At 41.8% G+C, this 27287-nt stretch overlaps 1 protein-coding gene across 1 annotated transcript; it reads left to right on the top strand.

Annotated features, from left to right (window-relative positions):
* Positions 1-26544, top strand: LOC109421554 (lysine-specific demethylase 5). Its single transcript, XM_029872365.2, has 4 exons — positions 1-872; positions 15359-17095; positions 23120-24010; positions 25153-26544. The coding sequence occupies exons 1-4, from the start codon at positions 531-533 to the stop codon at positions 26242-26244; spliced, it is 4062 nt and encodes a 1353-aa protein (XP_029728225.2). The 5' UTR covers positions 1-530; the 3' UTR covers positions 26245-26544.
* Positions 26545-27287: the final 743 nt, after the last annotated feature.

Raw genomic sequence — 27287 nt, 5'->3', positions numbered from 1 at the left:
GTCTTTTAAGGTGAATAAAAAACAAAGTTTTGAAATACGTACGTGACTGATTTACTGTTCGAGTAGCCCATTCGGTGGACCTTTCAGTCGCCGTCGTCGTCGTACAGCCATCAGCAACCAGGCAGAGCAAGGCAGGCTTTGAAGACGGAACGAAGTGTTTTCTGTGCTGTCGTGAGTGAGAAAAGTACCAACAAAAATTTCATTGCTTGCTGTGTTTTACAAAAGAAAGAAAACTGCGGTCTAGGCAAAGTGTAAAATACTTCAAATTGTTGAAAAATTGAAAACCAGTGTCCGATCTACGTGTGAGAAGCAAAATTTGTGGCCATTGTGTGCGTTGTGTGTGTTTTAGACGGCGATTTCTGAAAGTTATTGAGGTATCTCCTCTAGGAAAAGCATGAGATATAATGCGAATGATTTGAAGCTCGAAGAATCGCAAAAATATATGCTAACTTACAATATCGGTGATTAGTGGTGATATTTTGAGTATAGATTATCCAAGTGAGCCATAATCGTGTAAGCAGAAAAAAATCATGAAAAGTAAGAACAAGCTGACGAATTCTCCGGGATCGGGAGGAGAAAATACTGGTGCCGCCAGCTATCTCCCGTGCACCAATATCAAATCGGTCACCAATGGGGCAGCCGCTACAAATCCATTGCTAGGACCTGGAACAGGTAGCGGTGGAGAATCCGTACAGCAGCCTCACAAACCGCACATTTCCCTGGACAAATACGACGAGTTCCAGTTCAAAGTGCCTCCGGAAGCACCAGTGTTCGAGCCCTCCGAGGAAGATTTCAAAAATCCTCTTATCTACATCAACAAAATACGGCCGATAGCGGAGAAATATGGAATCTGCAAAATACGACCACCCGCTGTGAGTAAAGAACGAAAAAGTTCTATCATAAAATATCCTGCAAACAAATCATTAATTCTAATTGATGTGTACAATGTCCATGATTTTATCCAAATTTCGTCTTCTTAAACTCAGCTGCAGTATACGTTTTCATGGCTTCGTTGCTGCCATGGCGATGATGAAACACAGAAAAATAGAAGAGCATACTCCATCTTTGTTTTCATTGCAATGATTTTTTTTTATGCTGGAACGAAAACCCACCGATGTTTTATAAATATTTTAATTTTATTTGGTTGATATACTACTTTATTATATTTGCAAATTGTTGTTTACGTTTTTTGGACAAAGTTTATTTTAGCTAATTATTCAATTAATTCTATTGACTGCCTTTTATTTCATCAGTGACTATTTGATGAATATATAGTGGACTTTGTTAAGTATTGAATAAATACACATTTTTTAAACTGTGTCAAATATTGTAATTGCAATGTACAATATTTATTATAATATTTTGATATACACACTGCGGCCACTTTCTATAGCCGCACCATCAATTTCTCACTCCAAGCAATATCTACGGTGTGATAAACATTTATGTGAAACGCTGTGTATCCATTAGTGTTTGTAAACTATATGGTTAACATGAATAACTTTAGTCAACTATTCGTTTGTTCAGTGAAAAACGCGTTTTTGACTATTGGGGAGATCTTTTTTTTAGTCGCACTACCCGTTTTTCTAATTTTTCATAAAAAAAAATAATTTGATCAAACCGTATCAAATGCCAGCATAAGAAAAGCAAAACAAAGGAGTGTAAAAAAAAACAGATTATAACGGAATTTTTAGAAAAATTTCCACTCTGCGGTAGCCGCCGAGTCCTACCGCAGCTGTCAAAGTCCTACCGCAGGCTTGAAAATCATCCTATCATTGAAACTAAAGGTAAAATCAAAGCATGCTTGCAAGGTGAATTGAACTGAAAACCAACAACAAACAATGATCATCGGCGTCGTATCCAAGGCTATCCAAGGCATCGCTAGGGCTCGCTAGGGTAGATCGATGATACCTCAGTGAAAATCAGTAGTCTGACAGCTGCGGTAGCTTTTCATTCTACCGTAAAACGGAAAATTTTCTCTAAATTAGCAATAATCCACCTAGTTGTGATAGTGCCTTTCTCGTCGAATGGGTTCTCATGATCTTTCCGTCGACATAAGCCGAAGTGTTCCTGAATCATAAGAATGTACTTTATTTAAAAGCAAGATCTGCTTTTACAGATACCCGAGAGGTGGGTCCTCAGGTTATGTGGGGTCGACACTAAAACCTCTTTCTCTCTATTCCTTGCCTTCGCGGTACGCTCGTTAGGGATAACTTCGTACAATGAGTACACTCTAATGGTAAGCGTTCCACCTGCTACCGCCTTAAGTTGTTCACTCTTCCCCGGAGGCTCGTGCCCTGGCTAGTACTTAGAGTACCCGTTGGGCTCAAGCTCGTGGATGGGGAGGGGGAGCCAACTCAACTAGCTGTGGTTCGACTCGCCATTTTCTCTGTAGTTCAAGGACGATTCGAGACACCGTGGAAGAAACTGCATCCCACTTGTCCTCCCTCGTACACATCCTTTCAACAATATTGTCAGGAGGATTCTATAACATTCCCCAGAAAACCAATCCCCAGAATTCCATTCCCCTGAATGTATCATTCCCCAGAATGTACCATTCCCCAGAAACCCATTTCCCAGAAACCCATTCCCCAGAATGTACCATTCCCCAGAATTCCGTTCCTCAGAATGTACCATTCCTCAGAAAGAAAATAGAACTATTGTTTTATTTCTGAATAATTTATATTAATCGCTAACAATCAAATATTTATTCGTAAAAAAATCACCGGAAGAAACATCCTGCCAAAAATTCTTATTTGACAAGAAAAACTTTGGAAATAAGCATGATTTGCCTTTACAATTTAAGGTATTGGTATAATTATTGGCATCGCAACTGCTTACTTTTTCAGCATTCATTTTTCCTTCTTTTCTGCATAGTCTGTTCCTGCGAATTGCAATTCCAGTAAATTATCGGCATCAAAACTTCTTACATTTTCTACGTAGTTTTTTCCTTCTTTTCTGCATAGACTGTTCTTTCGAGTTACACTATTCAGGTAATTATCGGCACCACAAGCACAGGTGTTTAGATATTTGAAAAAATATTAAATAAATATTTTAGCAATTTTAACACCGGTGGAGGCTGTAATGCCCATAATTTCCCAATTCGAAAGAACAGCCTATGCAAAAAAAGGGAGAATATATGTTAAAAAAGTAAGCAGTTGCAATGCCGATAATTTCCTGAAAAGTGCAACTCGAAAGAACAGCCTATGCAAAAGAAGGGTATCAGGTAGGTATCAGAAGGCCGGCACCAGAGGCACGTTATCCTCCATTTGGGACATTTGTGCCATCGCCAAAATAACAGCCTATTTCATCATCTACCTGAGGGAAAAGGAAGGAAAAAGGATTTGGATGGGGATAGGGACAGGTAGGGAAATAGGAAAAATACCCTGGAAGAGGGTACTAACGCACAAGCGTACCACAATGGGTTCAAACAGCGCCCTGAAAAGGGCACTGTAATAACGCATAAAGCGAAAGAGAGCCTATAGCTCTTTACCACAGCGGGTTAAGAACAACAGAATATCCAGAAGATTCAGGTTTCTGAAGTCAGTTTCACTTAATAAGTGTTTACCGAGTACTCGGAAACGCAGTTGCGCGAAAATTGGACAGTTACATATCAAATGATACGAAGTTCCATAATCGGATTCACAGCTATCACAGGCAAATGAATCAGCTTGCTGAATATTCGCCATGTGATAGCTGAGTCGGCAGTGGCCAGTCAATGCTTTGACCAGCATGCTGCAATTCTGCTTAGACAGATTAGTTAGATACTTCGCCACCCGTAGAGATGGCTCAGCACTATACAATTTGGTTTGACGACATGACTCCAAACTATTCCAATATTGTCTGTGTTGAATGACAGCCCAGGTGTGAATCTGAAGCTTAATCCAACACTTCGATATCGGAATAGCTGGCTCAGGGCCAATGAAGTCATGTGATGCTCCAGAGCGAGCTAACTCATCAGCCAATTCATTTCCAGCGATGGAAGAATGACCAGGTACCCATAGAAGGTGAACAGCGTTTGCTGAATTCAGCTCCTCGATTTGATTTCGACAAGCGATAACTATCTTCGACCTGGAGTTGGCCGAAGCAAGTGCTTTAATAGCAGCCTGGCTATCGGAACAGAAGTATATTACTTTGCCCATTACGTGCTGCTGAAGTGCTGATTGCACTCCGCACATAAGAGCAAAGATTTCGGCCTGAAAAACGGTGCAGTGTCTACCAAGTGAGTAAGACTGATACAGCCTTAGCTCACGAGAATAAACACCAGCACCTTCGAGAAGGGAGCCATCAGTGTAACATACGATGCCGTCTGAAATACTTCTTTCCAGATAACCAGATGTCCACTCTTCCCGGGAAGGGAATTTCGTGGAAAATGTCCTATATGGAAAATTACAAGCAATTGTAAGATCACTTGGAGCAAGGACAATTTTGTCCCAATTCACTAAAAGTGGAAACAACGAGGTGTGTGTTGATGTGCCGTAACCGGTAAGTGCAAGAAAGGGCTTCTTGTTTAAGATGAATGTGTAGTGTGGCAACGTCAAAGAGAACTTCTAGCGCTGCCGTAGGAGTTGAAGAGAACGCTCCAGACATCGCCATTAAGCACATCCTTTGGAGATGGCCTAATTTCGATTGGACCGTTCTCACTTCACCCTTTTGCCACCACACAAGACATCCATAAGCCAATATTGGCCGAACCACAGTTGTGTAAATCCATTTGATATACTTGGGTTTTAGACCCCAAGTTGTACCAAAAGTACGCCGGCATTGCCCGAAGGCCATACAAGCTTTCTTGATTCTGAACTCAATGTGAGGTGTTCAGGAAAGCTTGGAATCAAGAATGACTCCAACGTACTTTACCTGTTCAGTCACATCGATTTCAGAATCAAAGAGACGCAAAGGTCGAACGCCATTACGGTTTCGCCTTTCCGTGAAAAGAACAATAGATGTTTTACTCGGATTAACCGAAAGGCCATATTGGCGACACCAACCCTCAACTACCTGAAGGGCGTTTTGCATCAGGTCGAAAAGGGTGCTGATGCACATACCAACTAACAATGTTAGGTAGTCGTCGACAAAACCATAAGTAGGAAGACCGCTATTATTGAGTTGCCTCAATAGCGTGTCTGCTACGAGATTCCACAAAAGCGGTGATAAGACTCCCCCTTGGGGGCATCCACAAACACTCAATTTCCTAATCCCTGCTAGACGCAATGTCGATAAGAGATATCGGTTTTTGAGCATTTGGTGAATCCAATTGGAAATCACTGTAGATATACCATGACTCCGTGCGGCTTCCAATATGGCATCGAAAGGCACGTTGTCAAAGGCACCCTCGATATCTAAGAAAACACCCAAACAAGATTGCTTTTGAGCGAATGCTTTCTCGATATCGTAAACAACCTTGTGTAAAAGAGTCACAGTGGACTTACCAGATTGGTTCACATGTTGGTTCACATGAAGAGGCACGTTGGCCAGATGAACATCACGGATGTGATGATCCACAATGCGTTCTAAGCATTTCAGAAGAAAAGAGGTCAAACTGATAGGTCTGAAGCTCTTTGCTTCTTCATACGACGCACGACCCACTTTCGGAATAAACTGTACAGTAATATTCTCCAGGATTTGGGAATATACCCTGTAGCAAAACTGCAAACAAGTAGTTTTTTCAAAACATGTTTGAAATAATCAAATCCCTTCTGAAGCAAAATAGGATAAATCCCATCTGCCCCAGGAGATTTGAAAGGAGCAAAGCTATTAAGAGCCCACTCAATCGATTCTATAGTTACAATACGCCGAACCGGAGCTAAAGAATCATAACTACAAGAAAAGACATCAGGATCATCCGAAGATGTAATATCCACACATCCAGGGAAGTGTGTGCTGAATAAGCATTCCAGAACTTCCTCATCAGAGGAAGTCAGATCGCCATTTGGCAAACGAAGTTCGTTCACCCGGAAATCCTTAGATTTCGCAAGGATTTTGTTTAACCGACTGACTTCACTCAAGCTGAAAACATTTGTACAAAGGTTTTTCCAGCCGGATCGTTCAGCAGACCGGAGAGCTTTCCTGTAGGCCTTGCGAGCCGACCTGAAAGCCTCCGAACCAGCCGAACGTCGTCTGTTCCAACACTTTCTACATTGTTTCCTGAGTTTCGCCAGATCAGAGTTCCATCAAGGGGTTCCTCTTGTGATCTTCACAGACCGTAGAGGGCATGCTTCTTCAAAAGCTTCCATGATGAAGGTCGTTGTAGTATCAACGGCATCATCTAAATCACTTGGAGTGTCAATGGATGGTGAATATCCATGAAATTTGGCTGCAACCAAATCAGTATAAAGATCCCAGTTTGTTGACCGAGGATTCCTGAAACGCAATGTTTGCGAAGTAACATTTAAATGTTCAAAAAAGATGTAGCGATGGTCAGATAAAGATTCTTCATCTGACACATGCCAATTGGTCAGCTCGTGACTAATTCTGCTAGAGCAAAGCGTTATATCTAACACTTCCTCTCTAGCAGATACCATGAAGGTTGGGCGGTTGCCTATGTTAAGTAATGCAAGCTCTGTACTACTTAAGTACTCCATCAAACTGGAGCCTCTCAAGTTAATGTCTGAGCTGCCCCAGATGATATGGTGAGCATTAGCATCACTGCCAACAATTAGCGGAAGGCCTTTTGAAGTGCAGTATGCGATGACTTGTTTGAAAGCATCCGTAGGGGATGGTTCATCATGCGGTAAATACACAGAACAATAGACGTATTTCCTGTTGAGGTTTCCAACAGATACATCAATTGTGATAGCACATACATCTCTGGTGGTTAGTTCAGAGATGAGTGTAGCAACTATTGCGTTGTTGACAAGCACACAGGCTCGAGGCATGACACGCGAGTTTGCCATTTCATGTTTACTGAAAGTGGCAAACACCGGGTTCACAAGGTTTCCTAGATAGAAATTTCCCTTACGATCCCTTACGTTCTTGTACCAAGGCCACTTGGGCTGTACCATTTTGCATATTTCTGCAAAGATTGATCGTTGCTGTTTTTTTATGCTAAAGATTGATCTGAGCTATCTTAACCGTAGCCACTACCCAAACTAGGTAAGATTAAACTCTTCGCAACAACAGCACAACAAAGAACAGCAACAATTAAACCAAATCGGTATCGATTGGAAAACGCCAAAGGCGAGGATACACAGAATACACTGTGTAAATCGCATAATGCGAAACCATATAGGTGAAAATTTAAACTAATTAACAACATCTTCATAATCCCGCCCTTATTTAGCCTCAAGTGAGACTAAAGAAGGGCAGCTGATTGTCTCGGAGAAACACAAGGTCCACTGCGCCATTGCTCCGGTTAGCGCAGTAAGGGCTACATACTGTGGAGGGCGCCCTGGTACTCCACAGGCTCCGTTAGCGGTTAGGTTTTTATTAGACCCCCCTAGCCATTCATTCCTAGGCACGGTAAGCATAAAGCCGCATCACACCATGAATTAGGGGTCACCTGTTGGTGGATTCTTACCACCGGAACAGGCGGTCCGTAGTGTTATTCTTAGCCAATTGAGACAATCGCTACCGACACTACACAGCTATCTAGGCTGATCTATGTTAAAAAATTAAGCAGTTGCAATGCCGATAATTTCCTGAAAAGTGCAACTCGAAAGAACAGCCTATGCAAAAGAAGGGAAAATTGTTGATGAACATGTAAGCAGTTGTAATGCCAACAATTCTTATAACGACTCAAACATTTTTTTTAACGAAGAAGGAAACGTAACACTCTGATAATTGCCATCGTACATCGATTTAACGGTTTATTTGAAAATGTGAGGGTTGACCAACTACCAATCCGCGGCGCTTGCATCGTTTTTGTTCGAGTTTGACACTACTGCCACCTAGTGGATGGTTGGCCAAATTCAGTCCTTTTAGAATTAAGCGAACCTGTTTCCGAGGATAAAATTGGAATCGAAAAATGTTCGAAGTGTTACGTCTGTTTGCCTGTGTTGACATTGTAGTGTCTTGGACGGTGGTAAGACACTACAGACATTGTTTTCCTTTCGGCATTCAAAAACCCAACACCGTTTATTTTTTAAAAGCTTTTTTTTAGAATTTAGGCAATTGGTACAATTATTGGAATTATAACTGCTTGCTTTTTCAACATAGATTTTCTCTTCTTTTCTACATAGGCTGTTCTTTTGAGTTACAATGTTTAGGTAATTATCGACACCACAAGCACAGGTGTTTAGAAATTTGAGAAAAAAATTATAAATATAACAGCAATTTACACCGGTGGTTGTAATAATGCCCATAATTTCCTGAAAAGTGCAATTCGAAAAAACAGCCTATGTACAAAAGAAGGGAGAATCTATGTTGAAAATGTAAGCAGTTATAATTTCAAAAATTATACATTATTGCCTTAATTCTAAGAAAAATATTTCGGGGCGGTCTGGCCAAAGTCTAGTTCCATGCAAATTAAAAAAAAGAACGGTGGGGAATGGGGGCGGTCTGAGATAACCAACAAACAATGAATCTTCGTAGTTTATGGACAGCACCAAAGATTTTTATACGCACTGTCGGCTATATTTCATTACACAGCGCAACATTTTTTTGTCTCAAGAGCGAACTTATGTGTCTCTGACAGATTTTGGGCCGCTGAATCCGAATCCGGGCTCAGATTTGCTCCAACACGTCACAATTTTGAGCTTTACCTCAATTTATAGGGCAAAATATGCGATTTTGGGCTTTTTCAACTGCAATATATTAAGCATGGACATTTTTTTATGCAATCAAAAGGTTAATTGGACAATTAACATCTGAATTAACGACTCATGCAAAATACTTCGTAAATGTTCGTAAATGTTCGTATGGAACACATTTTCAGGTTTGTTTTACCTGAAATTTTGTAGAACAATATACTAGCGTAGCATTAATAATTAAGTCAACATAAGGCAACAAACGCAACTCTCCACGGCGTTAATATAATTTACATTCACGACGTGGAGAGTTGCCTTCGCAGCTCGCTCACGACTTTCGTAAGCGTGTGCGACCCTAATGTTATTCGGCAAAGTTTCAGATAAAACTACAAGGTTGATTCCATCCATACATTGTTTTTTGATGACATGCTTCTGAACTGAGATAGTAGCTAGTGAATGTAACTCTTTGCAAATGAATGATCGCATCCCTGCCTGTGGCACCCCAGTCTCTTCTGCACGGATAGAGTGTAGAGAGTAGTTTGAGTGTAGAGTAGCGTGAGTGTTTCCGATAATTACTTGGAAAGTTCTGCCAGTCAGAAATTTTTTGAGGAAGTGTAGTATGTGTCCGCGCAGGCCTATTCAGCAAGCTGATGGATAGCACGAGGTGTTCAAGCACGGTTATAAGCCTTAGAGAGATCCAATGAAGCGATGTCGGCTTGGAGGCCTTTGTTCATAGCGTCCTGCAGGACATCTCCTAAACCGGCGAAATAGGTCCCTGTTCCGTGACCAGGACGAAAGGCGTGTAGCCGGTGGTCCAGAAGCTGGTTGTCCTCTAAAGAACGACTTAACCGACGATTTTACCATAAGTTCAAGAATCTTGCTTGCGCAACAGGTTAACGAGATCGGTCGAAAATCCACCGGTGATGTGACAGCTTTTTCCTGTTTAGGTATGAGAACCACTAAGCTGTGTGTCCAGGAATTAGGTATTGTGTTCTCGACCCAGATTTTATTCAGGAGGGAAAGAAAGGTAACCTTCAAACCAGTTGTGAGATGTTGGAATAACGGGTAGCCGAGGCCCGAGATCATCAGGGCCGGCTGATTTACCCTTGCAATAGCGCAGGGCAAAGTTCAGTTCCTCCACACGGAAAGGGGAGTTCATCAAAAGAGGAGTGTTTTCTTCCGGTACTACTAGGTTCACCACGCTGTCAACGGATGCTTGATTCTTTCGAATGAAACTGGTGCCGTATTGGTCTAATGATGATAGCGAAGCGAAGTGGTCAGCTAGAGCGTTGGCTATCGTGAGCGGATCTCGTGTAAGCCCTTCTGACAATCGTAAAGTCATGCCTGTGGCTCTTCGTTTGCCACTTAAAGCGTTAACTCGATTCCACAATTCGGAAGCTGTTTGGCTTTCATTAATTCCATCTAAGAACTCTTCAAATGTTCTTCTTTTGGCCTCTCCAATTTTTTGACGGCATTCATTTCGTGTTGAATGATAAGCTTCTACGAGTTGAGATTTTGCCGGATGACCTTCTGGTAAACGTTTAGCAGCTCGGAGGGCTTTTCTTCTCTTTTTGACCAGTTTATTGATGTCTGGAGACCACCATGGTAGGGATCTTCGACCTGGATTTGGAGTTGTTCCAGGAACAGAAAGTAGCGCCGCTTGATGGATTGTGCTCAAAAAATATTGTTCGGTGCTATGTTGGATACTTCGGAGTCTACTAGTTCTTGGAAGTGATACCAATCTGCCTGATTATATTTCCATCGAGGGCGTCGAGAGATAGATTCTGGCTTTCCGTTAATGTGGATGAACACTGGGTGATGATCGCTGCCCAGAGGATCCCCGCTGGCAGTCCAAAGGAGTCGATTCACGATGTTTGGGCTGCATAAACTAACATCAACCGTGGACTCTTGTTGGGCTCTGGTAAACGTTGTAGCTCCGTCATTAAGAACAACCAAATCTAGCGTTTCTGCAACTTCCATAATGAGTAGTCCCCTGTCATTAGGTGATCGACTTCCCCATTCTGGATGATGGCCATTTACATCCCACAAAATAAGGACTGGGCTCTGTAGACCCTGAAGTGCGTTGGTAAGGCGGAGTTTAAGGTCCTCGATCCGTGTATTTAGGAGATAACCAGATATCACTGTCAAAGGGAACGGGTACTCGAGTCTCACTTCCACTAGGGGTAGATCTGTATTGAGTTGAAGCGTAGAATAAGGAATGGTGGACAAAACGTCAATAGCAGTTGAGTGGTAGATGTTATCATTGCATTTTAAGGTCCACTTGTACCTTCTCTGCAAGGACAAGTTTAACCTATTAACGCTAGCTCTGTGCGTCTCTTGGATGGCCAAAATGATTGGTAGCTGATGTCTGAGAAGAATCTCGAGGTCAGACAGGTTATTGAGATAGCCATTGATGTTCCACTGAATGGCGAACGGAGTATTTGCAGATGTTTCGTTCGACATATCTTGCGGGCTGGAGATGTTCGGTTGTTATGATGATGGATTTCTGGCACGGGTTGGGTTCAAATGTCTTGAGCTTGCCGAAGACTTTTTCTCGGGGGCTGCGTATCGGCGTGATGGACTATTCCTTTCAACTCGGTTCGAAGCATTACCAGAAGAACTTGCTACGGGAGAAGTGATTCCTCTATGTTTGAGTTGAAATGAATCATAGATGATGGCGTCTGATCTAGCACTTTGCGGCAGCCCAGAAAATGTGTTTACGGTTGGTGTAGCACTATATCGTAGCTGATTCTGAGGTTTTTTGGATCCCACGTTGTCCAGCGGAGGGTGATGTTCTTCCCGACTACCCCTGCGTAGAGCTTTGTCGATTTTATGTTGGGTTAGAGATGGCTTGCCCCCCTTCGGTGTCCATAGGGGGATAGGCTCCCTTGTCCGTCCCTCTTCCGACCGCCACGAAGTGTCGAGGGGTGTCCGTCAATTCCGGTGTGGCATATACGTCCGCACTGGCGGTACCTCGACTGCTTCGTAGCTCCGCCGGGTATAAATGTTGAGCGCTTCTGGTTGTATGATTATCTGGTATCATGGCGTGGTTGTTCGGTATTGGCGTGGCTTGGCTAGTCCGTTCCTTTTTTGGATTTCTCTCTGTATCAATAACAGTTTTTCGAGGGAAAGTTAGAAGGCTATTTTGTGTTATTCCACTAAGGTGTTGAACAGATGCTTCGGAGGGGACTAGATGAGCTGTCTGGTATTTAAGTGTCGGATATATACCCAGATGCGTTCAGCATCGGTTCGTCGCCTGAGGAAATGTCAGTGACGATAACTTCCGGGGTTGATTCCGATGTGGGTGTGCATTCAGGGGTTGTGATTGGCGAAAGGCGGTTTCTAGTGCGTTTGTTAAGGCATTCATTACTGTCGGTTTTCAAAGCTTTCTTTTTTGCTTCGATTTCTTAGCGTTTGCAGCTTCAGGGTTGAGATTGTGGGATAATTTGTGTCCATCGTTTCCTATGTAAGATTCATTCGACCAGTCGGTGTTCGTGGTTCTGTTTCCACAGTTAGTTTTGGTGGTTTTCTTTGGGATGTAAATATCACGAATAACGGCGACTTCTTTGTCCTTTCTTGCCAATCTGCTTCCAGAGAGCGGATCTTGCCAACAAGATCCTCAATAGTGCCATGTTCCTTTACCAGCTTCAGCCTTTCTTGAGGTGATAGTTTCATTGCTGATTCCAACCTTTCTATCTGACTTCGTTTTTGTTTTTGATTTCGGTGAGTAGTGCTTCAATCTTATCGTCCTTGGCTTTAACTTCCTTCAATACGTTGTCCAGTTTTGCCGAGAGTTCGGCAAAGCGCTGATCATTGCTGGCTGCTACGGTAGATGCCATTAAGGACAGACTTGTTAGAGTCCCAATATGGCCGCCACAATGGCCGACTTTGGCACCTACTCACGATTTCGAGGGCACAAATCTCTTCGTAAACAAAACCAGTGCACCTGAGCTTCTTATTTTAAGCTAATTACAAGTGAGCAAGAACAGAATAATGAAATACATTGTTGTCTGAAGCTTGCTTCTTGAGATTTGTGCGTCTGAAATTTCGATGCAATATTGAAGCGGGATTTCAAGACGTTTGTCCTTATAGTTACGCGTGAGAGTAGGAGTGCGCGTGTGCGAAGCCGCAAAGAAGAATATCAACAATAGCAAATTCACGAAAATCCTATGGACGCGCACTTTCACTCTCACTTTGAAGCGGTACTATGTCATCGCCGTTAGGCGTATCCTATCCAGCAGCAAAACGGCAGAACGACCTAAAGTACAGCTCAAAATTAAGGACAAACGTCTTGAAATCCCGCTTCAATATTGCATCGAAATTTCAGACGCACAAATCTCAAGAAGCAAGCTTCAGACAACAATGTATTTCATTATTCTGTTCTTGCTCACTTGTAATTAGCTTAAAATAAGAAGCTCAGGTGCACTGGTTTTGTTTACGAAGAGATTTGTGCCCTCGAAATCGTGAGTAGGTGCCAAAGTCGGCCATTGTGGCGGCCATATTGGGACTCTAACAAGTCTGTCCATAACGGCACCCTAAGTCTACCCGGAGGTATTGTATTTCATCTTCTTTGACGTAGATGGGGCACTTACGGCTTGACAGTGGATGATCGTTTGTGTTACATCGTTTGCAGAAAGAAGCAAGCGTGTATGGAGTTTCGGGGGTACTTGTGTGCTTACCAGAGCAGTTGCCGTATATAGGGTTGCTTTGGAGCTGACAGCGAGCACGCGTGTGTCCAAAACCCCAGCAACAGTAGCACAGCATCGGTGTGGGATAAAACGGGCGAGTTCGACATCGGATCCACCCAGCGTAGATGTCTTCTGGAACAACGGTGCCTTGGATAGTCAAAATGATGGTTGGGTTATTGACTCGTTGGTTGCCATCGCGCTTGGTAATCCTCCGCACTTCTTTGACGCCCTGGTCCCTCAGTTCTTTAACCAGCTCTTCGTCCGAGTACATACAGGTGTCGCTGCAGCTTATCACACACTTCGACACGTTGAGAACCGGATGCTCCACGATCTTAATCGGGAAGCCGCCAGTTAGTTCCGACATATTCTTCAGCTTTTCAACGTGATTTTTGTTCCGTAGTTTCAGAACATACGTGGCGCTTCTTTTCTCAGGGTAAGCTCCGTCCACTTCCACTCCCAGACAGAGTTTAAAATTTTCATTTTCAGTGAGTGAAATTCAACGTGTATTTTGAAGATTCTCAACTGAGGGATCAAAATAAAATTCATTTTGGTGAATGATTTTTTCCACCTATTCATTCATTTTTCTGTCACTGACAATTTTCACTGAGAAATAAAACTGGACCATAACTCCCGATTATACTTCCAATTACCTCAAAACTTGTGTATAGTAGTTAATTAGAATATTAATTATGTTCTCTATTTGTCCATTAAGTCGGATTGTGCGTCAGTTAATAGACATTGGACATTTTACGACGTGCGAAAAAATATTCCTGACAGAGAATTGAATGAAAAAAGAGAGGCATTCAGCTGACAATGAACATGGCCAAACACGAATGAAAAAATGAGAATGTCAATCTTCACTTTCAATCTTCGATTTTTTTACTCTCTGCTCCCAGATAACTTTCCACGGATTTTCTGAGAAGGAAAGGCGCCTGGGGAAGAATTCCTGAAACAGCTTCTATCCTCATCATCATCAGTTGACCATGGTTGCCGTGCGGGTCTCCCCATTCAGGAAAGAGAGGCCCAGCAAATGTACCATCGCGACGATTTGACGGACACATATCCCCTAGGGGAAAAGGGGCTGTCCCCGACGCCATGTCGGAGGACAGACAGAGCGTTGTTGGTGAGACCAACCGGAGACACAAATTTCACCGCACGAGATGCCACTCACTAAGCGGTTTTTTCGTCTAGATACGAAACAATGCCAGCCACGTTATTGTTTGGTTATAACAATAACGCTCTAAACGCAGATGATCGTTAAGGCTCCAGCAGTAATTTCTTCCCCTAGTTCTCGCACTTGTGGCCACTTGGTCAGCCCACTACGATGGGAGTTGGTACGCTTATGGACCTGTCCAAGTCCTCGTGAAAGTTCGGGTTGGGTAAACTACTCGTTAGCTTCGAAGATCGCGACGAAAAATTGGAAATTTACGGGAGCGATATGAAAAACGTGACCGATCGCTATGACATGAGCTGTCGAAACTGCTAATCTATGGAATATCGCATTGGAATGGATTATAGATATAAATCAAGACTAAATCATCATTAACCTCATTCAAACAAGCACTAAAATCTTTGCATTAACCCCTTCGAGACGACTTTTTTCACCAACTTCGTCGCAGTAGAACGCGTCAGCGAGGTACAAATGACCCAACCGTCCTGAAAGGGTTAAGACAGAATTGTATTGAATCATTGTCGTTAATGTTAGGTTTTCAATTTGTAGGTTCGATAATTTCCCATTGTAGATTTTTTTACGCAATTGTGTAATTAACTTTCCTTAACCTGATACATAGTTGTAAAACTGACAGGCTTACGTAACCGTACCGTATAAATACAAATAATAATCAATATAAATGGAATTTTACCATGCCATATAAGAAAAAGTCAAGAGATAATGCGCCACCAGTATCGTATGAAATCCATGCTATTACATGAAAAATCGAAGGTATGTTTCAATAACTTGTTTCATTTTTCTTTTATTAATTTCAGAGTTGGCAGCCACCGTTCACCGTTGATGTCGAGAAATTGACGTTTGTGCCTCGCGTGCAGCGTTTGAACGAGTTAGAGGCGGAAACTCGAATAAAATTGAACTTTCTCGACCAGATTGCAAAGTTCTGGGAACTACAAGGTTCTTCTTTAAAGATCCCAATGGTCGAAAGAAAACCTCTCGATCTGTACACACTCCACAAGGTGGTAAATGAAGAGGGAGGCATCGAAGTGGTAACTAAGGAGCGCAAATGGTCAAGAGTAGCCTGTCGAATGGGATATCAACAGGGCAAGAACGTTGGAACTAACTTGAAGGCTCACTACGAAAGAATTCTCTACCCCTTCGACATCTACCGCTCGGGCAAGATCATAGATTTAGCAAATTTGGAAACAGAGCAGGAGGACTGTGAATACAAGCCACACTCGATTGAAGCTCGACAACAGATTCAACCTCCACCGGCAACAACAGCCAGACGATCTCAACGCTTTGCTCAGATGAACAAATCGGCCAGTATTGGAGCGGAAAATGATTTGTCCCGTTTTTCACCGGGAAAGTATCGTATGAAATCCATGCTAAACACTAGTACAAATGGATCGTCTAAGAACAAACCAGATGTTCCCTACACACCGAATCCACATGACCCGATGGCAAAGTATATTTGTCACATGTGTAACAGGGGCGACGTTGAGGAATCCATGCTACTTTGTGATGGATGTGATGCCTCATATCATACGTTCTGTTTGCTACCACCCCTACAGGAAATTCCTAAGGGTGATTGGCGTTGCCCTAAGTGTATCGTCGAAGAAAACTCTAAACCCGTTGAGGCATTTGGTTTCGAGCAGGCACAGCGCGAGTACACTCTGCAGCAATTCGGCGAAATGGCAGACCAGTTCAAGTCCAACTATTTCAATATGCCGGTTCATCTGGTGCCAACCGAGCTTGTGGAGAAGGAATTCTGGCGTATTGTCTCTTCGATCGATGAAGATGTCACCGTTGAGTATGGAGCCGATTTACACACCATGGATCATGGTAGCGGATTTCCTACAAAGTCGTCATTGTATTTGCTTCCGGAAGATCAAGAGTATGCCGAATCAAGCTGGAATTTGAACAACCTCCCAGTTTTGGACGAATCAATTTTGGGGCACATCAATGCCGACATCAGTGGAATGAAGGTACCGTGGATGTACGTCGGAATGTGTTTTGCGACGTTTTGCTGGCACAACGAAGATCATTGGAGCTATTCCATCAACTATTTGCACTGGGGTGAACCCAAGACATGGTACGGCGTCCCAGGGACTCGTGCCGAAGAATTCGAAGTAGCAATGAAATCTGCTGCACCGGAACTATTCCAATCTCAACCCGATCTCCTACATCAACTTGTAACAATTATGAACCCGAATATACTGATGAACGCAAACGTTCCGGTCTACAGAACAGATCAACATGCCGGGGAGTTTATAGTGACGTTTCCCCGGGCCTATCATGCCGGATTCAACCAAGGCTATAATTTTGCGGAAGCTGTCAACTTTGCCCCTGCTGATTGGATGAAAATGGGCCGGGAATGCGTCAATCATTATTCGAAATTGCGTCGATATTGCGTATTCTCCCACGACGAGCTAGTCTGCAAAATGGCACTGGAACCAGATCGGCTGAACTTGGGAATAGCTACCGCTTGCTACATCGACATGGCCGAGATGGTTGACACCGAAAAGAAGCTGAGAAAGAATTTACTGGAATGGGTGAGTATGATAATTTCATTTTTGTTTCGTTGCAACTGGTAAGGAAATAAGAGCACAAATTAGTCCAAAGGGCTTGGTAAAGCGAATATTATTACATCTGATGTAATGAATCAAGTCCATAAGTCTATAGTCTGCTGTACACGCAAATGCAATAGGATAGGATGAGGGTGTTTATAATGCGTGATCAGAGAGTTTGAACGGCGTTCTTCTATTTTCTGATTCTACGCAGTGTTCTACAGTTATAAATTTAAGGTTTTACATTGTCTGCCTTTGGAAATCACTATGATACACTATATCCAGCAAATCGAGAAAATTCCCGACCAGACGGGAATCAAACCCGCAACATGTCACACCTACCGTATCCCTCCCGCCACTGTGGCCATTATGAACGCTGGGTTCGCCGTAAATTGTAGCGAGCTGGTGAATCATTCATTGCCGCTGCACACCGTTGTCCTGCACAAACGCCAAACAACGTCAGCCTAGCCTATCTTGAATCTCCATACTTCCTGAATCATTATCTTTCCATGAACTACGAATATTGAAACGAGTCCTAGAGGGTCATAAATGCTCATGACGATTCTGAGCAATTTTCCTTTTTTTTTTTTCTTTATTAAAGTGGCTTTTCGCCGGAGGCGAGTTCGCCACTATGCTGTTGATATTTTAACATTTTTCTTCAAAACTTGTTTCCAATACAATAATGCTTCGCTGGGTTTCGAGCCATTATCCGTGTGAATCGTTGTCCTCCCGTACGAGTTAGAGGAGTTCGGGCCCTTTTTCAGATCACACTGTACAGACGCGCTTCCCTAAGGAAAGTTAGGAGGACCGTTTCGCTGTCCCGTTCATTCTGTAGAGCTGTTCTGATACTGGTGACTCCATATTGTTGTCTCAGATGTTCGTAGGATGGGCAGTTGCAGATAAAGTGTTCTACAGAATTATGAACTCTGGAGATGTCGCACTGAGCAATTTTCGTTTCTTTGGAACAATGTCTTTCAAATCTTCACGGACATTCAAAGCAAATGAAAAATTGTCTTCTATTGGTCGCCAAATCATCCCCAACAACCGTTCACCGTCGTTTGCTTGATCCGAAGTGAAATGTTTCACCGCATCGAGATGTACTTCCTCTATTGCCCTCGTAACTGCTACTTTGTTGGATATCCAGTTCCGGGTAACAAAGACAGCTTTACCATGAATCTCCATGACTTGTGAGGCGAGTTCAGCAGCTTCTTTTCGTGGTGTCGACGATATCCAAATAATCCGTAGAGATCATCCAGAGATACAGCAAAGCACTATGGTCTTTCTCTCTCACAAGAAGTTGATTAAACGTCTCTTTTACATCCGCAGAAATAGCCACATCTCTTTCGTGGTACGTATGCAACACGGTACCACACAAATTTCCCAAATGGAGGAGAACGTGCCTCTGGAGCCGACCTGCTGATGGAACACGGTAACAGGGGTGTTAACAAGTCGAAGTCGGGACCTTTCATTAGCATTATGTTGAGCAATATACCTACCGTCGACTGTGGCGGCAGCATCCCATACGAGCCGAACTTCCTCTCGGATCGAACCGTTGGAGCTCTTCAGCGGTGGCTTTATGAGAATATCCTTTTTCATGATATTCAACCATCTGTTTTTGAACAACAAAAGTCTGAATTTTTGCGCAACCTCCGTTCCAGACACTCCATTCGCTTGATTTTTTTACTTACACGTTTATTTTAGGTTCATGCGCCAACAAGCATAACGGAGCCGAATTCAGTTAATTTTTTTTACAATTCCACGTTTTTGACTTAAAAATTATGTTTAAACTCGCGGTTGGTCGAGGTTAGGGGGAAAAAAATATGTGAGGAAAGGATAGGGTGATGGGGGCTTTTCGTTGACTCATTAAAGCATGGTGTGGCGTATTGCTGCTGGTCAAACGTAGAGTGAACGAACAACCTGTAACGATACAAACAGACAATTTTCGAAGGGACACGAGGTGGACAAGCGAAGCAACAAGACTGGGGTATCAAACAAAGACACGAGGTGAACAAGTGAAACAACAAAACGGAGATATAAAACGAAAATTTCAGTATGTTTTAAGAAGTTGTACACAAGCTTCATGTACTCAAGATTTTATCTGTTGGTTATCGTTTTCGGACCTCTCCAGAAAAACGCACTTTATTGATCGTGTCGCAATTCTTGAAGCTGGGGAAATTTTATTAAAAAATGTACACTAGTTCAATGACGATTAATACTCACAATTTAGTCTTTCTTAGATCGATAAATCCAACAAACTGTGTTCAATCACACGCAATCCAATTAATATTGCTGACTATTTCCAGAATACTTAATTTACACTCAACGTAGCTGGTATATATGTTCGTTGAATCCAACTATTTCTATCTAACTAATTCCGAAAAAATCCAAACTTGGTCGTGTAGCTTGTACTAAGTGCTGACTTGCAGAATTTGATCTTCATTTACATCACTTACTGACAACTGACACTTCAAACTATAAACAGTTCAGACTGACGGTTATAGATGACACTCGCATGTCACTCGCGTACAAAGGGTATACCTCGATCAGGAACACCACTAGGCTGCGAGGTGCAGTGCTGCCAGTATCGGCAGCCCTATTCGATAGAAGTGCGAGCCCAGAGAGTAGTGATTGGACATAAGTCGACACATTATCTTGATAAAATCTCGACCCATGTCCGTCTTCGATACCTGTGGGAGAATTGAATGTAACCACCTGCCCATTCTTCCTGCATCCCATTTTTGTTGTCAACTCACCAATGCATGCTGACGAGCAATCGAAAAACAAATTATTAAAGGCGATATGACGATCATAAATATCGCCTTCCATAGCGCCCACCTTGGCGAGCGAGTCCGCTTTCTCATTAGGGAACGTCCATAAATTACGTCACGCAGAAATCGACCGTTTTTAACCCCCCCTCCCCCCTATGTCACTTTTTGTAGGGGACCTCTGAAATTTTTGTATGGGTCGTCACACTTTGCTGAACCCCCCTCCCCCCTCAAAGCGTGACGTAATTTATGGACGTTCCCTTACCCGGGATCGAGCAATGCGAAGGGACCCAAACCAAGGTGATATTGCGGCGCTTATAATAAATCCACATTAGGCGGCGGCGATATGGCCGCTAGGAGATTCCCGCGATACAGACGCAATGTCAAAATCGAACAGATACTGTGACCCACCCAGCAGCATTGCAGCAGGTGGCCGTTCATATCAAAACAAAAGTTAGCACAAAGGCATCTCAAGTGGCCAGAAATCGTAATAATATTTATCACGACATTGCTTCACTATACGCATACGCATCACCTCGTCGGCTTTGTATTTAATAATCGGGATGTTGTTAAGTGATGCTGCAGGAGGATGCGGCTTCAATTTTTCCATTTCCACATTGCGTCTGTATCGCGTACATCTCCTCGCGGCCATATCGCCGCAGCCTCATGTGGATTTGATATGAGCGCCGCATGCAGAATTTCTGACCATCAGGTCGCTCATAGTGGTGCGGGCATATTTTGGCAACTTGATGGAAAAGAAGAAGACAAACGCGTTTCGCGGATTTATCTTGCAAGGCACAATATTATATGCTTGATACGATAAAGCACTCAAAATTGATCGAATTTCGCTCAGGAAATACGGGGAGTGCTTCACCGACCTCATTGAACGAACAGCTTCAATTGAGCTGAGGCTATCCGAGAAAATGAAATATTAATCAGAGGGAAGAGAGGCGATTCGCTCTAATGCGTAGTGTATAGCCGCCAATTCTGCGACAGATACTGAGCAAGGACTTTGAAGTTTATGGGCGACACTATGAAGCTTATTAAATACACCAAATCCGGTGGAATCATTTGTTTTTGACCCGTCAGTGAAAAACCTTCTATCGCAACTGACTTGACCAAACTTACTTGCAAAAAAAAAAAGGAATGTGCTCCGATCGGAGCGGATCTGGGATTCCACGGATTTTTTGCAACATGGACAGATCAGACAGGGTGCGTAGATTAATAGTTACGTTGAACTAGTAAAGCTATCATTCCGCTTAATTGAACTATCTGTTGTAGGTATGTATATGATTAGGGATACCACAAGACCACGCGGACAATTCGTTTGAAGGCTTAATTGAATTATCTATTTTCCGGAACTGAAGGCACACTTTCTATGGGGTGGCTGGCGAGTCGAAACGGTAGCAGTATCCGTTTGTTATAACTGGCAAAATAAACAATCGGACGCTCTTTTTTTCTATGACTTGCTTGTTGCTTTGTGGATTATCGTTTTTTTTTTGGTTTTGGAAGGTATGCGATTCACTATTGAGCTTTAATAGTTATTTATGTAACAAGTTGCAAAAAGTTGATTTTTTCGACAAGGCTTGCCGAGTTGGATAAATACGAAGAGTGCTGAAAAAATCGAGTTGTAACGAGTTCCATACAAAATTTTATGCAATGATTTTTTTCATAATGCAACACATTTGAGTTGCATAATATTCATAATGCAACTCAAATGAGTTGCATTATGAACATTATGCAACTATTTTTCATTATGCAACTCATTTCAGTTGCATAATGAGCCAGTTCGGAAAAATTGGCCATTATGATACCAAAATGAGTTATATGAAATATAAATTATGATACTGAATTGCATAAAGTTATTTTGCATCAGAATAGCACAGATATTGTCAAGTCTGTACCAAAACTCTAATCCCACACCAAAATACCCTTTTCCTATCCCATGGCGTTTGTGTGGTCAGCAAAGAGTATTCAGCCATTACACCTCCTTATCATCGGCTATGGATTGACTTGCGCTCTCATTGACCCACCAAATGCTGCAAAAAGAAAATGGAAATGAAATAGGGTGACGAAGGGTATTATCGGCAGGTTTGTTCTCTTCGTTATGGCGGGTTTTTGTGGTTCGAATTGCCTGAAATTTGGGCACATAACTCAGCTTGGTTGGGAAGGATTCGAGGCCAACTCTGAGTTCAGCAGGTTTCAAAAAGCCCCCCATGACGAAGAGAACAAAACTGCCGAAAATACGTAAGTTCCACTAGGGGTAGGCGGGGCATTATGGACACCCGGGGCAGAATGGACACCCTCAATATTTTGAAATATGCGAACTTTTTTGAACTTTTAATGAATGGAGAATATAGTCCATTTGTCTAAAACGTAGTTTCAGGAAAGAAACATTCGAAATTAAAATTATACTTGATTTTACACGAAAAAGTTGCGTCCTCCGTTTTTTGTGCATGGAAATTATAATTTTCACACCATCTACAATATGGTTTATTGATTAATTTATTGCAGGCCGATTAAAACCTGATATTTCTAGAACACATGCAAGTAGTTTTGCTGTATGTACATGCTTAACATGTTTATATTTTCTTCTTTATTATATCAAAAATCAAGTTTGGAAATATCTTCTGCTGCCGGGGCAAAATGGACACTCACCTTTTTGAAAGAAGCGGCAAGGGAAAAATATAACCTAAATCACAAACCAACCAAATTTTTCGATTTCAGTATATTTTCGGTTAAAAGTTCACTATAGTAGACATAGGGTGAAACAAATTGGTCAAAAAATGACAGCAGTGGAAAATAGTTGTTCTAGGCACAGCTGTACATGCCGACAAAAACGAAGCTTTATCCAAAACAACCTGAAATTAAATTAACTGAACAAAAATGAACTACTTCGGCGTATTATTCATCCATAATAGTTGTTTCGTAATGAAATTACTTTATTCGTAAAAGTCTCATGGTGTCCATAATGCCCCATGGGGGTGTCCATTCTGCCCCGTATGCTTGAAGACGGTCATGAAAAACTAACATTTTTCATAACATTTTTTGAAGTGGATAAATCATTTTTCTTCGTGAGCATTCTTATGCAATAGATGCTAAATAGACTTTAAAAGGATACATGTATCAAAAAACTAAACTTTTTTGACATCTTGCCAGGTAAAATTGGCAAAAACCTTAGGGTGTCCATATTGCCCCGCCTATCCCTACCTATTTTATATTTACTTACTTTTTTTTGTTCTAGGGTGTTACAAATGCGGAACGCGAAGCTTTCGAATTATTGTCGGATGATGCAAGACAATGTGAAATTTGCAAAACTACTTGCTTCCTGTCAGCTGTTACATGCAAGTGCACCACTAATTTGGCTTGCCTTCGTCACTTTGCTGAGCTATGCGAATGCCCACCGGAGAACCACACCTTAAAATACCGTTACACGCTGGATGAACTCCCGCTTATGGTACAAAAGCTCAAGGTCAAAGCTGAGTCGTTCGAAAAATGGCTGTTCAAAGTGCGAGATGTACTCGACCCGGCAGTCAGCACCAACATCACTCTGGATGAACTACAAGAGATTGCCCAAGAAGCCGAGACACAAAAGTTTCCCAACAGCGTTATTCTGGAACGTTTGAACTTTTCCATTCTGGAAGCTCAAAAATGTATTACCGTCATTCAACAACTGGATATTAACAAAATACGTACTAGAACCCGTAATTCGGTAGAGTGCGCCAAATATAAGCTAACGTTGGAGGAACTGGACATGTTTGTCAACGAAATCAATAACTTGCGCTGTATTATCCGTGAAGGAGATAGCGTGAGAGAGCTACAGAAAATTGGCAAGGAGTGGGTCAAACAAGTGGAAAGTGCTCTAAAGACCCGATTTAAGGATACTAACATTCAGCAGCTGACACATCTCATCGAAGAGGGAAATTCACTTTGCATCGAACTGCCGCAAATAGTGCAGCTCAAGGATCGTCTAGCGCAGTACAAATGGTACAAGCAGGTTCGTTTATTGAGGGAAAATACCATCGATCGTCTCTCGTTGGACGAAATCAAAAGGCTTTTGGACGAAGGAATGAAGATTCTTCCTCATACGGTTTTGGAGAAAGAATTGGCGGAGTTACACGGTATTATGCTACAGGTAAATCATATTTCTATTATAGTTATTTATGTAACGAATTGCAAAAAGTTGATTTTTTCAGTACGAGTCGTACATTTATCCAACGAGGCTTGCCGAGTTGGCTAAATACGAAGAGTGCTGAAAAAAATCGAATTTTGCAGCGAGTTCCATACTAGTTATTTATGTAATGAGATGCAAAAAGTTGATTGTTTCAGCACGAGTCGTACATTTATCCAACGAGGCTTGTCGAGTTGGGTAAATACGAAGAGTGCTGAAAACATCGAGTTTTGCAACGAGTTCCATACAAAATTTTATGCAATGATTTTTTCATAATGCAGCCCATTTGAGTTGCATAATATTCATAATGCAACTCAAATGAGTTGCATTATGAACATTATACCACTATTTTTCATTATGGAACTCATTTCAGTTGCATAATGAACCAGTTCGGAAAAATTAGCTATTATACCAAAATGAGTTACATAAAATTTAAATTATGATACTGAATTGCATAAAAAAATTATGCAATGACTTTTTCATTATACAACTCATTTGCGTTGCATAATGATCATAATGCAACTCAAGTGAGTTTCATAATGAACATTATGCAACTATTTTTCGTTATGCAACTCATTTCAGTTGCATAATGGGCCAGTGCGGAAAAATTGGCCATTATGATATTCAAATGAGTTGTATAAAATTGAAATTATGATACTGAATTGCATAAATACATCAACCCTTCAGGACGTGCGCCGTTGTAAAAAGTACAACATCATCAAAAACCACGATCGTCGTATACTGCGCGAGCGCGGTGCCATTTTGGGATCGAACAGGCACGCGTCCTAAAAGGTTAAACGCTCGAGACAAGATGGGTCACTTTTTAAAATGCGTTGTCTAGAAGCATGTTTGGTATTTTATAAACTTTTGATTTAGCATAATTATCTTGAAGAGTAATTGACAAAAATAAGCACAGTTATGAGGATCTATCTTTATGTGATGACCTATTTATTTTATTTATTATTCTAACAAATTTGCTATGCCATTGTATCGAAAATCTCATTTCTTTTTGTAAAACTAGTTTTCTGCATTTTTTTATTTATAGATTGTATCGAAAATCTTATTTCTTTTTGTAAAACGGGTTTTCTGCATTTTTTTATTTACAGATTGTTGATTGGGAACAGTCTGCAAGTCAATGTTTCAAAACAGAAACGCAGCATAAGATCAGTGAAATTGAAAATCTCCTCGATCGCGCCCATGTGATTGAAGACTTCTTGCCATCGCATAATCAGTTACGGGATGCTCTGCAAAAGTCAAAAGAATGGCTCCATGCAATCGAATCCTTGGAACGCAATGAAAACTACAACTTTTTCCATACTCTGCAAAATATTGCCAACCGGGCAAAGTTGTTGCCCATGGAAGAAGAACGACAGCAGCTGTTCGAAAGCATGGGGGCAGATTCCGAGGGCAAGCTATCGCTTTCATCGTTCGGGTGTATCGATACAGCACTTAGCAGTGGCCTAAAAAGAAAGAAACTGGCCAATGCGGATGAAGTTATCAAGAAAATAAAGGAAGATCCCTGCATCACAGAAGTCGACGAGAAAATTTTGAAGGCACAAATACTTTGCTGGAACGACAAAGGCAAAGTTAGTGCACTAAGTATGTCTGGATGGTATACGAGTATGGAGGAAAAGTTTGGAGAAAGCAAAATTGCTTATCACTGTGGAAAATGTTCCGAAATTGCTAGAAAGAAACGAATCAAACAGTATCAAGAGGAGAAACGAGAATTTCTGGGAGAGCAGTTCAAACCCGATCTGGACATCAAAGTGGAAACGAAGGAGACAGAGGAGGATGAACAAGAAGTACAGGAGAGCTTTGATGACTTCGAAGAAGTTGACAATGAATATGAAGATCAAATAAGCGATCCAGATAACGAAACTGATCAAGACAGTGATAACAGTCATGATGACGATGAAGAAGCAGCTGGTGATGCATTCATCGGAGACAGCGAAGACAGTAACCTTGGTAATGAGCACGCAAGTAGATGTACATCGGACGACGGCGTCAAGAATTCCGGCAGCACGAGACTTCCCGGCAGCTCCTCATACGGTGAAGAAGCTGTTCATTCCAACGTTACTAGTCAACAAGCGAAAGGTCAAAAGCAGAAACTGACTGGTGGAAATGTTGATAAAGGCGATCCTTCCACGACAGCTACTACGTCAACACCTGTTTTGGATCCACGTGGAGTAATTTTTTAGATGGTTCCAACTTTTCGTGTAGTAAATAGTACCTTTACCTTAATGACATCTTGTGTTTGCGAGCTCTTGCTTTTTTCACACGTAAGATATGTTTAGTCACGTATCTGCGAAATTCCCCTATTATTTTGAATATTTGCAATACGTTTAATGATTCATCCCTCTATCGTTTCCAGATACCTTCGTCGCTTCTGAACTATTATAGAATTAAGTGTCTATATGATTACCGCTAAGTTTCAAAATGTCAAATACAGAAGATAAATATAATACTGAAGTAAAGTCTCGTATTTTCACAAATATAAAGATTCACGCATTTGTTGATCCTCAGAAATTCCCGTTAATAGGAAGCAAATTTCTTTTTAATCCTTCAGTAGTTGCGCTTGCCCCGCCCTACCCTATGTAACTGTAAATGTGAATGCCCCATAAAAAATACCCAGCGCAACATTTTTTGTCTCAAGAGCAAACTTATGAGTCTCCGACAGATTTTGAGCCGCTGAATCCGAGTCCGGGCTCAGATTTGCCAGCCACAATGTTTAGCTAAACTATAATTTAAAGAGTCAAATAAGTATGCGATTTTGGGCTTTTTTGATTGCAATTATAAATAATTATTTTAGGCAATGAAAGGGTAAATTATTGGTCAATTAACATCTAATTTACCGACTCATGTTAAATATTTCGTTTTATCAAATCAAATTTGATAGATTTTAGTATTAAATGCTTATGTTAGTAAGTAAACTTGCATGCAACTTTGGAGGTTGACTTGCATGGGTGATATCGTACCTAACATAAATCGCCTAAAACTATCAAATTCGATTTTGTAGAACGAAATAAATATTGTTCGAGCAGTTGAAAATCGGAATTTTTGACACGCGAAAATCGATGTTTCACCTAAACCGTGTGTCGGACACAGTGCGCTGGATAGAGGGCCAGGTCCGCTGTCCAGCGCACTACGTCCGACGTTAGGTTTGACGTATGGATTTTGAGAAAATTCGATTGTCGGGTGTGGGGAAACTTCGGATTTCAACCGCGACGACAATATTTTGCAT

This window comes from Aedes albopictus, chromosome 2, assembly GCF_035046485.1.
Source record: "Aedes albopictus strain Foshan chromosome 2, AalbF5, whole genome shotgun sequence".
In the NCBI taxonomy this organism is placed as follows: Eukaryota; Metazoa; Arthropoda; class Insecta; order Diptera; family Culicidae; genus Aedes; species Aedes albopictus.
This window is presented reverse-complemented; position numbering and strand designations above follow the sequence as displayed.